Genomic DNA, 15,437 nt, shown 5'->3' with positions numbered 1-15,437 from the left:
CTGTTTAAAAAGCAAACAAACTAGAAATAAGTGTGTTTAGCCTTGGAGAAGTGTTAAACATTGTATGCAAATGTAATTACCAGCTACTGGTAATCTGTTGTCTGGAGAATTGGCTGAAAGTCTGTAACTTTGTGGCTTCCTTCCTGGAACTCTAATGATTACACTACACATTTTCAACGTTACCCTTTGATTCCTATGCAGATAATTCATTTACTCCAGAGTGTCCAGAGATTGACCAGTCGGACAGGATAGACTGCACACCCGGCCAGGCGGTGACAGAGGTCAGAGAAATAAGGTCCTTTTGGTGGCCTGCTGGATGTGATTGAAAAGCAATGAATATGTGAAGTGGGGAAAGGGTGGGGTGGCATGGCTTCTGGGCCTCTGATTTGTTTGGAATTATTTCTTTCTTACCTTACTGAAATAACAATATTAAGAATGCGAGGGAAGCAGGGTTGAGAAAGGAAGAGTAGGAAAAGCTAACAAGAATGTTAATCTGTGTATTATAAAGTCTAAAGTGGAGGGTGATTACAGGTGTTAGAAATGTACCTTAGACGTGACTTCAAGGATTGTGGTAGAAAGGTTAGATGTTTGTGGGCTAGACTGTGTATTCTTTGAGAACAGAAGTCATTAACCACATGCAAATAGGCAAATCAATAGTGATAGAAAATCGATTAGCATTTACCTGAGTCACTGGCTGAGTCACTTGCAGAACTCAGGCAAGTTGTCACAACAAGAACCTTCTGGAATTATGTTATTGGCAATAGAGGTCCCAATGAACATGTGGTAGAGAACACAAGTTTTCTCCCCGAGCAGCTTCTGTAGAATATCGGCTACCTGAACCCTGCTTAGTTGTGACTTATGACTTTCTCATAAAAATTGTATATATTTATATATTTAAACTTTATTTCTTTACCCTGTATTCTACATTCTATATCTTCTCGAGATATTAATTAGGTTAATTGAATTTTAGGTTAAATTTTAAACAATATTGACATTTTGATAATTTTGAATCTTCTTGTTATAAAAACATATAAAGTATCTCTATTTCAGCTTTTTTCATATATATATATTTCTTTCTTTTCTTTTTCTTTTTTATTTCTTTTTTTGAGACAGAATTTTGCTCCTGTTGCCCAGGCTGGAGTGCAATGGTGCGATCTCGGCTCACTGCAACCTGCGCCTCCTGGGTTCAAGCAATTCTCCTGCCTCGGCCTCCCGAGTTGCTGGGATTACAGGCATATGCCACCACGCCCAGCTAATTTTGTATCTTTAGTAGAGACGGGGTTTCTCCACGTTGGTAAGGCTGGTTTTGAATTCCTGACCTCAGGTGATCTGCCCGCCTCAGCCTCCCAAAGGGCTGGGATGATGATGATTATTATTTTTTGAGACAGAGTTTTACTCTGTTGCCCAGGCTGGAATGCAATAGCAAGATCTCAGCTCACTGCAACCTCCGCCTCCTGGGTTCAAGAGATTCTTGTGCCTCAGCCTCCTGAGTAGCTGCGATTACAGGTGCACACCACCATGCCCTGCTAATTTTTGTATATTTAGTAGAGACAGGGCTTCACTGTGTTGGCCAGGCTGGTCTTGAACTCCTGATCCCAAGTGAGGCCTCAGTCTCCCAAAGTGCTGGGATTACAGGTATAATCGTGCTGCTATAAACAGCAGGATTCAAAAAAAATTTGCATCAAATTTACATGTCTTTGGGTGAACACTTGGAAGAATTTCTATTGGCTCTCTACCTAAGGATGGAGCTTCCGGTCCATGGGATATGCACATGTTTAACTTTAGCTGACACTGCAAAATCGTTTTTCAAAGTATTTGTATCAATTTGCATTTTTTTTAGTAGTATATAAGCGTTCATTTGCTCTACATCCTAATCAATGCTTGGTGTTTACTCCTTTTTCAATTTAACCCTCTATGGTTTTAATTTTCGTGTCTCTCATGGCTAATGAGAGACATCTTTAGAAATGCTTATTGGCTAGTTGGATAATCATATTTATGAAATGTCTTTTTAATTTTTTGCTTTTTTTTTCTACTGAACTGTTCACCTTTTTTATTGCTTTGTAGTAGTCGTTTAGGTGTTCTGGGTACAAATCATTTGTTAGATATATATCTTAGTCTATGGTTTGCCCTTTAACTCTTTTAATGGTGACTGTTGATGACAAATAGTTCATAATTTTAAAACATTTCACTTTATCACTTTTTCAACGGTTAGTTCATTTCATATTCTATTTAGGAATTCTTGCCTACTCCAAGATCATAAAAATATATTACTATTTTCCCTTAAAAGCATTATTGTTTTATCTTTCGAATTTAGATCTTTAACAAGTACAGTACTGATTTTTATATAAGGTAACAGGTAAGAGTCCAGAAACATTTTTTTTTTTCTTTTTTTGAGACAGAGTCTTGCTCTGTCACCCAGGCTGAAGTGCAGTTGGGTGATCTCTGCTCACTGCAACCTCTGCCTTCCAGGTTCAAGCAATTCTCTTGCCTCAGCCTCCTGAGTAGCTGGGATTACAGGTGTGTGCCACCATGTCTGGCTAATTTTTTGTATTTTTAGTAGAGATGGGGTTTCACCATGTTGGTCAGGCTGGTCTTGAACTCTGACCTCTTGATTTGCCCACCTCCACCTCCCAGAGTGCTGGGATTACAGGTGTAAGCCACCACACCCAGCCCAGAAACATTTATTTTTTCTTGAATATTTAATAGATCCATCACCACTTATTGAATTGACCATCTTTTTCTCTCTGCATTTTAGTGACACCTTTACTGTAAATCATGTCTTTATAGGTATGGATCTGCTTCTGGAATCTATTTGTTCAATTATTAGCTTGTTCTTTTGCCAGTACCATATTGCCTTAATTACTATTGCTTTATGATAGGTCTTAATGTGTGGTTGTAGAAGTCCTCTAAATCATTCTTGCTTTTCTACAAGATTGCCTAACTTACTCTTTGCCCTTTAGGTCTCTGAATACATTTTAATTTTCATGTCTGTCATAACAGCCTGACAGTTTTTTCACAAAACCCGCTAGAAATTTTATTGTGATTGCATAAAATTTGCAGGTTAAATTTGGGAAAATTACCATCTTTATAAGGGTGAATACTTCAATCCCTAAACATGATATATCCTTCTATGTACTGAGATTTTAGTACATTTTTGATATAGGGCCTCTGCTACATTTTTTTCTATTTGATTCTCTTCAAGTTTTATTCTTAGATTTTAATTTTCTGTTTCTCTGTTTTTGATATGTAGATTTAAAATTGATTTTTGAATACTGATATTGTAACCAGAAATCTTAAATTTACTTATTAATTGTCCTAGTTTGTAGACGCTTGTTGTTTTCTGGTATGTTATTTGCAAATAATAACAATTGGAAGTTTTTTCCAATGTGCATTCCATTTCCTTCCATATCTTTTAATTCATAGGTTACAAGATTCTCTTTTCTTTCTAAATTGTCAATATAGTTTGAGACAGTTTATCTCAAAGTCAATATGCAGCTATAGTAGGTTTTAGAAAATAAAACTTTCTGGAGACTGATTTGAACTAATCCTAATAAATAACATTGCAATAAATTACTAATTATAGAAGTGGAATTTCCTGGTTTTGGAAGAAGTTGGTTACATGTAATTTACAGATTTTTTTTTTTTTTTTGAGACAGAGTTTCGCTCTTGTTGCCCAGGCTGGAGTGCAATGGCTCGATCTCAGCTCACTGCAGCCTTCCCTGGGTTCAAGTGATTCTTCTGCCTCAACCTCCCAAGTAGCTGGGATTATAGGCATGCGCCACCATGCCAGGCTCTTTTTGTATTTATAGTAGAGATGAGATTTCTCCATGTTGGTCTGTCTGGTCTTGAACTCCCGACCTCAGGTGATCCTTCCGCTTGGCCTCCCAAAGTGCTGAGATTACAGGCATGAGCCACCGCGCTGGCCTCATTTACAGATTTTAAGCATCTATCAGAGACTGTATTGAAGAAATCCCTGCATCAAATGGAAGTTGTACTAGACAATTTCCAAGTTAATTTTTAATTTTTAAATTATATTAATTAATAATTTCTGATTAAAAATGACATAAAATCTATTTGGCAGATAACTGGAGAATGCTCAAGTTTGGTGTGACAGAAAGAATAGAGAGCGGGAGACTTGTTGTGAGTCAACTGCTATATCCCAGGCATGAGTTCATGAGAGCCTGTGTTACCGTAACTCATGCCTGGACTATAGTCGTGTCTCATACGTCTCCCTGTCTCCATTCTAAATCCACAAGGAAGAGATGTGGGGACTGAAATGTTGGCTAGTAATTGCCACTGGGGTTTGACCTTCGGTATCTGGGATATTGGTAATGGTTGAAAACTGAAGTAGCAATGTTAGGGCAGACTGCTTACCTAAATGTTTATTGCTTTTTATAGAGGTCTGTGAACTTTGAAACAATTTATGACAATGAAACTGATCTTTTGAATTACGCTGACCCCAGTTTCAGAGGGAGCAGAGGTACTTAATGTGTGACTTAGCAAAATCAGTTATCTGTGGGCCATCCAGACCTGCAAATTCTTTCTTCACTGATCCCTTCCAGCCTTTTTTGTTATCGGAAGAGAATGAGACAGGAATGTTAATTAGATCTATGGAGAATTAAAAAGTACATTTAAAAAGATTGTATGGTTATAATGTTATTGTTTTGTTTATTTTATTTTATTTTTATTTTTTTGAGACGGAGTCTCACACTATCGCTCGGGCTGGAGTGCAATGGCGTGATCACAGCTCACTGCAACTTCCGCCTCCGGGGTTCACACGATTCTCCTGCCTCAGCCTCCGCAGTAGCTAGGATTACAGGAGTACACTACCACAACTGGCTAATTTTTTGTAGTTTTAGTAGAAACGGGGTTTCAGTATGTTAGTCAGACTGGTCTGGAACTCCTGACCTAGTGATCCGCCTGCCTCGCCCTCCCAAAGTGCTGGGATTACAGCTGTGAGCCACAAACCTGGCCTGTTTTGTTTATAATAGGTATGAAGCACGGACTTAAGTTATATTCACGTGGTTTTTCAGGAAAATGACATCAGATGTTAGCATCTAAAATACTTGTCAGTACTATGCCTTTTTCAAATGAGTAGTGTTGTGATATATTCTTGTTTTTGGTGTCAAAATCTACACTGAACCCAATTCTTTAACAGGAAAGATTCAGACATTATAGCTGTGTACAGAATAAAATGAGAAAGTATTAATGTTTCCTGTCTATCTCGAAATCCCCTCCCCCAAAATCATCCAGAATCAAATAAATAGCTTAGTGTATATCCTTCTCCTAATCTTTCTAAACTTTTACACCTATATGTTTATTTTATCTTAACAAAAATTTTATCATAGTATATATTTTTTCCAACTTGCTTTTTATATTTAAGGCGTTGAAATTTACATTATTATATTTTTAAAATAGGTTGCTTCTGTTGAAATTATCATATGATTTTCTTTTGTCAGTGTTGTGAATTACATTAAAATATTTCTTAATTTAGAACCATTCTAACTTTTGCTTGATAAGACCTATTCATATATTATGTAGTAATTCTTTTAATATGTGAATGAATTCAAATTGATCATATTTTATTGAAATTTTACACATCTATGTTTTTCTAAGTGAAATGGGCCTATATATTCTTGTTTGTTTGTTTCTCTGGACTGTCCTTATTCAGTTTGCTACCAGAATTAATCTAGTTTCATAAAATAAATTAGTAAACTTTCCACCTTTTTCTATATTCTGAAAATATAACGTATATAATATAAGGACATTGTATTCTTCAATTCATTTGGGCAAGATTTTTTTTTTTTTTTAGAAAGATTCTTAACTATCACAGTTTTTCATGATTACTGGTCATTTCAGGTTTTCTATATCTTCTTATACAATTTTGATTATTTAAACTTTTACTATGTAAAGATTCATTTAATTTAGAGTTTCACATTCATTGGCTAATATTTGTCACAAATAAGTTTTCTCATGATTCTTATTCTTTATATCTGTTGTCATTTTTCATTTTTGTTTTAAATCTTGTTTTTTTCCCTTTTTTATCAAAATAAGACTTGATAAGGTATTTCTATTTCCTTAATCTTTCCAAAGAAACTCTTAGATTGATAACAAAACATATCCTCACACTATAGTAATATCAGTGTGGAATTACAACAGGAATGACATATAAGCCATTAGTATATAATAGGAAGTCCTAAAATACATATTCACATGTTCATATGTGTGCACTTAAATTTGGTTTGTAATAAAATGACACTGCAAATCAGTGGTGGAAACAGGCTTGATTTGATTAATGGTGGTGTCTGCCCCCCGTCCTTGCTGACAGCCCTGTGTCCCTGGAATCTGGACGAATTCCTTAACAGAGCAGGCACTCAATGGATGTTTTGAATGATGAATGTAGTTACTTGCTTCTTCATAGTTACTGCTTTTGTTTTCATTCTATTACATACTTTTTGAGGGTTTGTTTTCTACTTTTCTACTGTCTTCGGTTGTAAACTGAGTTGTTCATGGTCCGTGACATTTTCTTTGTTTTTCTCTCCCTCACCTGTCTTCTTTTTCCTTCTGGAGTCTTCTAGTTGAGTGCTGCTATCTGAGTCTATCTGTCACTTCACCTACTCTTTCTTTTATATTTTCCATTGCTTTATCTTTTTGTATTATTTTCTGGGATAATCTGAAACTTGATTTTTAAAGTTTTCTTTCATAACATTTCTCTTTCATTGTTTTCTTTTGTAATTCAGTTGAAATATTAAGGAGTTTTAAATCTTGTTCAAAATCTTAAAATTACACATTCCTCATTTTTTTTTTAAATGCAAGTGATGTGGTTTGACTCTGTGTCCCCACCCAAATCTCACCTTGAATTGTAATACTTCCAGTGTGTCAAGGGTGGGCCAGGCGGAGATAATTGAATCATGGGGTCAGTTTCCCCCATACTGTTCTTGTGTTAGTGAATAAGTCTCATGAGATCTGATGGTTTTGTAAAGGGGAATTCCCCTGCATAAGCTCTCTTGCCTGCTGCCATTTAAGATGTCCCTTTGCACTTCCTTCGTCTTCCACCATAATTGTGAGGCCTCCCCTGCCATGTGGAACTGTGAGTCCATTAAATGTCTTTCCTTTATAAATTACACAGTCTTGGGTATGTTTTTATTAGCAGCATGAGAACTGACGAATACAGAAAATTGGTACCAGGTAGTGGGGTGTTGCTGTAAAGATACCTGAAAATGTGGAAGTAACTTTGGAACTGGGTAACAGGCTGAGATAGAAACAGTTTGAAAGGCTCAGAAGAGGACAGGAAGATGTGGGAAAGTTGGAACTTCCTAGAGACTTGTTGAATGGCTTTGACCAAATGCTGCTTGTCTCAGATGGAGATGAGGAACTTATTGGGAATTGGAATAAAGGTGACTCTTGCTTTGTTATAGTAGAGACTCGTGGCATTTTGCCCCTACCATAGAGATCTGTGAAACTTTGAACTTGTGGGAGATGATTTAGGTTACTGGCAGAAGAAATTTCTAAGCAGCAAAATGTTCAAGAGGTGAATTGGGTGCTGTTAAAGGAATTCAGCTTATGTATTCACAAAGATATGGTTTGGAATTGGAGCTTATGTTTAAAAGAGAAGCAGAGCATAAAAGTTCAGAAGCTTTGCAGCCAGATGATGTAATAGACAAGAAAAACCAATTTTCTGATGAGAAGTTCAAGCCAGCTGCAGAAATTTGCATAAATAATAAGGAGCCAAATGTTAATTACAAGACCATGGGGAAAATGTCTCCACAGCATGTCAGAGGTCTTCACAGAGTCCTTTCCATTACAGGCCAGAAGGCCTAGGAGGAAAAGATGGTTTCATTGGCCTGACCCAGGGTCCCTCTGCTCTGTGCAGCCTAGGGACTTGGTATCCTGTGTCACAGCAGCTCCAACGATGGCTAAAAGGGGCCAAGGTACAGCTTGGGCCCTAGCTTCAGAGTGTGTAAGCCCCAAGTCTTGGCTGCTTCTACATGGTGTTGAGCCTGTGGGTGCACAGAAGTCAAGAATCAAGGTTTAGGAACCTCTACCTAGATTTCAAAGGACATATGGAAATGCCTGGATCTCTAGGCAGAAGTTTTCTGCATGGGTAGGGTACTTATGGAGATCCTCTGCTATGGCAGTGCGGAAGAGAAATGTGGGGTCAGAGCCCCCATACAGGGCCCCCACTGGGGCACAGCCTAGTGAAGTGGTGAGAAGAGAGCCACTGTCCCCCCGCCCACAGAATGGTAGATCCACTGACAGCTTGCACTGTGTGTGACAGACACTCAATGCCATCCCATGAAAGCAGCCAGGAGGGTGGCTGTACCTGCAGAGCCACAGGGGCAGAGCTGCCCAAGGCTGTGGGAGCCCATTTCTAGCATCAGCATGACCTGGATGTGAGACATGGAGTCAAAGGAGATTATTTTAGAGCTTTAGGATTTGACTGCCTTGTTGGACTTCAGACTTGCATGGGGTTTGTAACCCCTTCATTTTGAACAATTTCTCCCATTTGGAATGGGTATATTTACCCAATACTTGTACCCTCGTTGTATCTAGGAAGTAACTAAATTGCTTTTGATTTTACAGGCTCATAGGTGGAAGGGCCTTGCCTTATCTTAGATAAGACTTTGGTCTTGTACTTTTGGATTAATGCTGGAATGAGTTAAGATTTTAAGGGACTGTTGGAAGGGCATGATTATGTTTTGAAATGTGAGGACATGAGATTTGAGAGGAGCCAGGTGCAGAAGGGCATGGTTTGGCTCTGTGTTCCCACCTAAATCTCACCTTGAATTGTAATTGAATTTCATTTATAGTTGTAACTGTAATTGAAATTCAATTGTAGGCTGGGCACAGTGTAATTCCAGTGCTTTGGGAGGTTGAGGCGGGCAGATCACCTGAGGTCAGGAGTTCGAGGCCAGCCTGACTAACATAGTGAAACCCTGTCTCTTCTAAAATACAAAAATTAGCTAGGTGTGGTGGTGGGAGATTGTAATCCAAGCTATTTGGGAGGCTGAGGCAGCAGAATCACTTGAACCTGGGAGGCAGAGGTTGCAGTGAGCCGAGATGGTACCATTGCACTCCAGACTGGGCAACTAGAATGAAACTCTGTCTCAAAATAAAAAGAGTATTCAATTGTAATTGAATTTCTAGCCTGCCATATTACATTTTATTTTGCTATTTTATAAAAATATTTGTAATTTTTTTCTTAAAATTATTTCTGTCATTTCATGTAAATTTAGTTATGTGAGGAAGGTGAATGCCTGCGTTTATTCTGACACATTGGTCCCAGTTCCTATTTGTTTTATTTATCATAACAAAATAATTTTATGTAAATTAATCTGAAAATTATAAGATCTTTACAAAATAAATCTTGCTAAATAACAACAAAAGAATATTCATAATCAAACCACTCAGAAAAATCCACATGTGATTTGTTTTTGCCTTGGACATAGTATAGACATTGTGAATTTTTGTGTTACACTCTGTCCTAGTTTTAATTGTCTCTAGTTTTCTTAGCTTCACCTTGCTTACTTTTTGGAAATGCTTTTCTTTTTTGCTGTATTTTTAGCCACTTGCATGACTCTTTCTCATGGGAAAGTCCAGATTGCTTGGACTGGCTTCCAGGCCACTCATGGTTAAAAATCCTATGTGATTTCCAGCTTCATTCTCATACTCAGTGTCTTTGGCACAAGAAATGTGTGGTTTTCTTGAGTTTGTCATGCATTGCTGCTTTCTCTGCCAGGAATACTGTTCTTCTAACTTCCCTTGGTACTTTATGACGGGACTTACCTTTCATTTACCTGGAAACGCTCCCCACCCCCCTCCAAGCCTACTAGGCTGGGTCCAGTGACTGTGTGTTCCCTCAGCTCCTGGGCACACTTGGTAGAGCCCTCATATCATCATACTGTATGTAATTGCTTTCCTCGTTGTATAGATTTGCTACTAGACAGTAAGTTTGCAGAAGGCACAAGCTATATCTTATTTATCTGTGTTATAGTTCCATGTCTGGTAGATAATACATATTGCACAGTTGGATAGGTGCATGAGTAAATAAAGAATAAATTAATGAATGTAATTATAATTCTCCTTGGAATAAAATGGGTTATAAATAAGTAGACAGACGATACTTTCCTTCCCTCATTTTATATACTGCCAACTCTGTGTCATTGTTACAGGATACCTGCAGATGGAAATATAGGTGCTGCTGGTCGCCTGTGGCGGATGCCAATGTCCCTAGGTGCTTCTTCCCCAGGAACTGGGGCTATGAAGCCAGGAATGGCCATACAAGTACAAGCACAAGTGAGCACTACCCTGATGTAGCTCCCCGGGAACAGCTTCTAGTGTATATTAGAACTGTCTTTCTGACTGTCTTTGTTAACTGCAAAATAAAATAAAAGCTAAAAGTTGGCTAGGTGTGATGGCTCACACCTGTAATCCCAGCATTTTGGGAGGCTGAGGTGGGCAAATTACGAGGTCAGGAGTTTGCGACCAGCCTGGCAAACATGGTGAAACCCTGTCTCTACCAAAAATACAAAAATGAGCTGGGTGTGATGGTGGGTGCCTGTAATCCCAACCACTTGGGAAGCTGAAGTAGGAGAATCATTTGAACCCGGGAGGCGGAGGTTGCAGTGAGCCTTGCACTCCTGGGTGACAGGGCGAGACTCCATCTCAAAAAAAAATGCTAAAAGTCAGTCTCTTTCTCTCTCTCCCCATATTCTGTCACCCCTAGGATTTACTGCCCAGTTGAAAAGGTTGCCATCCCCATCTCTGTTTGGATATGATGTTGCCACCACCCTTTTCACAGCTGAATATCAGACATCCAATCGGTTTCATTTTAAGGTTAGTTTGGGAGTGACTGCTAAATATATTTCTGAAGAAAGCAGTGTGCCCACATTGGGCTTGAAGTGCGGAGGCAGAAAGTACCTCTCTCCCACTCTGCAGGAATCTCTGGATGGGATGGGCAGGCTAATTTTTATTTGATGGGGCACACATAATTGGGTGATTTCGAAAATCAGGAACTACAGTGTCAAGAACTGGAAGCTATTCTCAGGGGGCATTATTTGAGATGGAAGATCTTGTATAGCTCTATCTACAAGGAACTGGTCTTATCTGCAGTTGTCCCTTCTGTTTTTCTTTTGACAGATCACTGACTTTAATAACATACGCTATGAAGTTTCCCATGAAAATGTTAAGACAGCTAATAGCACTGTTAATGCCACCAATTTGAGCTATTACATGGAGGTTACTGATAAACCTTTCAGCATCAAAATAGTGAGGACAAGCAACGGAAGAGTCTTGTGAGCTTTTTGACCCTCTTTATGCATCTTTGAACACGCAGTTCCAATATTACTCGTTCTGATTTACCGTGGGTGGGCAGTGAAATAAGTACAACTAGAGGAAATGTTTGAATATCAGAAAAATGTCAAAGCTTTTGCTGTAAAATAACAGTGTTAGTCTATCATGCTCCTAAAACAAAGAATACTAAAATGTAATACTAAAATGTTTGCTAAGTTATATAAGTATATATAATATACTTATATATAATATTATATTAATATAGATCATATATTAAATGTCTTAATATACAAATATGTCATATTAACTATATTTACATATATTTATAGATTATATATCTATATAATCATATGCATTTATATTAAATATACATTTTAATATATATTTATATGCATTAATATATTATATAAAATATATTTTACATAAATGTTTTTATTTATATAACATATTTATTTAAAATTTAATATATATTTATATATTACATGTATAATATATGTAATATATTTATCTATTTGTATAATATATAGTTATATATACACATAAATATACTTGTGGTTTACATATGTTGTAAAATAGAGGGTTTTATTGTTTTAAATTATTATTCATACTGGAACTCAAACTTCATTGTCTATCATTTTAAATTATTTACTGTGAATCTTACTATCAAACAATGATCAACAGTTTGAACTTAATTCAGAAATTGTGCTGGGGAAAATAGAAGTATTAGTGTCAGTAAAACCAGTATTCACATCCTGGCACCAGCAGATAACAGTCAGCTCAGCTGTGTTATGTATCAGGCAAAATATCTCTCCTCAACAGTATCAGTTTCCTTTTCCAAAAAAGGGGAATCAAAATATCCACTTTTGCTAGAGGCAATGCGATGTTGTTTATAAAGCACCCAGAGTGGTGCCTGGAATGCAGTAGATGCACATTAAATGTGAAGTCAACTCTGCTCTCTTTCCCCAATCATCCAGTCTGAGCTCCTGGCATTCTGCCACTAATGCTATCTTCCTCTAGAATCAAAGAACCAGAGGTGCCCTAGAAAGGCCTTCTAAGGTAGCATGAAAATTGTTGATAATGCCTGAAACAACAGATGTCTAAGTTATGTGGAAAGGAGAAGATAGCTTTCTGGCAGAGGAAAGAGTGTTTTCAGTGATTCTTGCTCTGCTTACCCCATGGCCCAGGTTGGACACGAGCATTGGGCCCCTCCAGTTTGCCCAGCAGTACCTGCAGCTGTCTTTCCGACTGCCCAGTGCCAATGTGTATGGGCTGGGAGAACATGTGCACCAGCAATACCTCCACAACATGACCTGGAAGACCTGGCCCATCTTCACCCGGGATGCCACCCCCACTGAGGTGAGGTGCCTTTCCTCCTGAGTATTGCCCACAGTAAGGGCTACTGTCCTTCCTTTCCTAAAAGTAGCCTGCAGGAATACATCTGTATCTTACTTTGCTCATTTTAGATATGTTGATGTTGAGGAATATTTGTTGTTGAGGCCCATAAAGTCAGGAATATAGCAATATTAGAAATAAAAAAATTTAAATTAGAAATTTTCTAGCAATTAGAAATATAGCATTTAAACAAATCTGACTTAAATGGGATATATAATTTCATGATTATATTAGAATCTAGTGTATATTGGAAAATACTTCTGCCAAATTACTAGGTCTTGGTTTAATAACTGAAGGGAGGAGAGCTTGAGCAGGAGCCATGCTCAGCAGAACTTGATGGACTAAACATGTCTCTTTGACAGCTTTCATGCTGTTCTAGGTGTTTGCTTGTGAAAGTATGTTTCAGAGATGTCAGCATTGGCGTCACCTGCGAGGCTGTTACAAATGCAGAATCCCAGGCCATAGCCCAGGCCTACTGGATCCAAATCTGCATTTTAACAAGATCCCCAGGTGACTCACATTCATATTGAAGTGTGAGAAGGACTGCTTTAGATGAGTGCGTCTCAGCTTATCTGGAGTGAAGGACAAGTTTCTTTCTCTTAAAAAAAAAAAAAATCCATCATGGGCAATAATTTTGTAAAATACAATTAAAATATATTACTGGGAAAATGAAATAAAATAAAACCCAAAGACATACCAAAAAGGCCTGCATTTTCAGTTGAACAGACTAAAATCACCCTTTTCAATTCCTATAAAAGAATTTCTAAACTGACTTTTGGTTTTCATACTTGTCTTGTGGCTGACTGATGACAAGGGGTTTGGGGCGGTATCATGGACAATGCTTTAAGTCACATAGGTTTGTAGAGGATGCCTTGAAGCCTCCACTGTGTTGATCATATTTCTTGGATTTGTGCAAGAGCTGCGGGTTGAAGTATGGTACAAGGGAGAGAGCGAGCTGACATTTTACAGTTCATATTCGGCAGGAGATGAACAAAGCAAGTAGCACATTAACCTGTAGCTCAGCCAGCAGCATCTGATGTAATGGAGGGAGTGAACTTGCTGAGCAGAGCAAAGACAGAAAAGCAATGACCAACACATTCAATAAATTTTTGGTTAAGGGCCCTGGCAAATATTGAATACTAAGAATCGTACTACATTTGACTTTCTATAGCTGACATTCCTAAATTGTATAGTCACAAATTAGATGTAATGCCTTCCATCCTTCCTGTTTTTCTTTTCTTTTTTCTTTCCTTTCTCTCCTGCTGTTTTCTTTCTTAAAATTTTTTTTTAAAAAACATTGTCTGTATTCTACCCAAGTGTGATGCCATTAGTTTTCCTGGCTGTAATTTTACATCTAGCCAAGGCTTACTGGTCTTCTCAATTTTGCAAATAATGTTGATTCTCTTTTTCCCTCTCCTGGTAATTACCTTTATCAGAGTTATTGCCTTATGCTGCAGCTAAGGTTGACACTGTCACACCGGGAACTTGTAAAATGTTCTCCGTATTCTAATCTCAACATCTTTTGTTCTTATAGCACTTAGAGATATACACACACACATTATCTCTTTTTATGTCAGTGTTCATCACAGATTTGTCACAGATTCAATATTTTTTGTCTCTTTTTTATTAGTTTCAAGGCTTTTTTCACTACTTATATGCTAACTATAGAAACATTAGAAAATAAAACTAGGCATAAAAAATTCAAAATTACATATTACCATAACTTTCTGCTAATATTTTGGTATATATCATAGCAAATATGTTTCAATGTTTACAAGATAACTTGATTGAATTATAATTGATAGGCCATAAAATTCACCTGTTTTAAGTGTGCAGTTCAATGACTTTGAGCACATTTACTGAGTTGTGCCAGCATCATCATAATCCAGTTCCATAACTTTGGCATCACCCCAATAAAATCCCTTCTGGGCTTTGAGACTTAAATTCCAGAGCTTACTTCAGCCCTAGCCAATTACTAATCTACTTTCTGTCCCTATAGATTTGACTTTTCTAGATATTTCATATAAATGAAATCATACAATATATGGTTGTTTGTGTCTGTTTCTTTCCTTTAGCATAACACTTTTAAAGGTTTATTCATGTTGTAGTGTGTATAATTATTTTATTTATTATCATTGAATGGAATTCTATTGTATAGATACATCATATTTTGTTTATCATTTTCCACTTGATAATATCATTTCAATGCCTTTTTGATACAATGTTAAACTACATGAAGTATTGACTAAGTATATGTTATAGATGGCTTTTGAATTTATTTTAGGGTGAATGGAAACTTTCTTAACACATAACACTATTACTTTTCTTCTGTTTTACTGACAGGGCATGATTAATCTGTACGGAGCTCATACATTCTTCTTATGCCTTGAAGACACCAGTGGCTCCTCTTTTGGAGTGTTTCTGATGAACAGTAATGCCATGGGTAGGAAGCATCATTTTGTCTTCTGTAGGTAGGGATATGTTTTAGGATTCTGCTTTTATAAAAAATTACTTTTATGGTGAGATCACTGTTGAACAGAAGGCATATTGAGCCTATAGTACTTTTGTTGAAACTGGAACCTGAAAGTAGGTTAACTTGTCTGCAAATCCAGGTTATTATTTTCACTGAAAACCATTTTGGGGGTCCTCTTTGACATAATGTTTTCCCTCATAGTCTGTAGAAAAATAGGATCCACTGATAGACACATTCCAAAATTTCCTGTAGATTTCAACATGTAAAGTGTGCTTTCTGT

The 15,437-nt window shown here is 37.3% G+C and overlaps 1 protein-coding gene across 1 annotated transcript in view; it reads left to right on the top strand.

Moving 5' to 3' along the window:
* Nucleotides 1-15,437, top strand: part of LOC116528012 (probable maltase-glucoamylase 2) — a 119,348-nt gene that overhangs the window by 9,137 nt on the left and 94,774 nt on the right. The window contains 6 exon segments of the mRNA XM_032245204.1: nt 202-281; nt 10,173-10,296; nt 10,727-10,836; nt 11,140-11,294; nt 12,477-12,648; nt 15,028-15,127. Of these exon segments, the coding sequence (XP_032101095.1) occupies nt 202-281; nt 10,173-10,296; nt 10,727-10,836; nt 11,140-11,294; nt 12,477-12,648; nt 15,028-15,127 (741 nt within the window).

This window comes from Sapajus apella, unplaced genomic scaffold (genome assembly GCF_009761245.1).
Source record: "Sapajus apella isolate SASKATOON/1434 unplaced genomic scaffold, GSC_monkey_1.0 scaffold56, whole genome shotgun sequence".
Classification (NCBI taxonomy): domain Eukaryota; kingdom Metazoa; phylum Chordata; class Mammalia; order Primates; family Cebidae; genus Sapajus; species Sapajus apella.
This window is presented reverse-complemented; position numbering and strand designations above follow the sequence as displayed.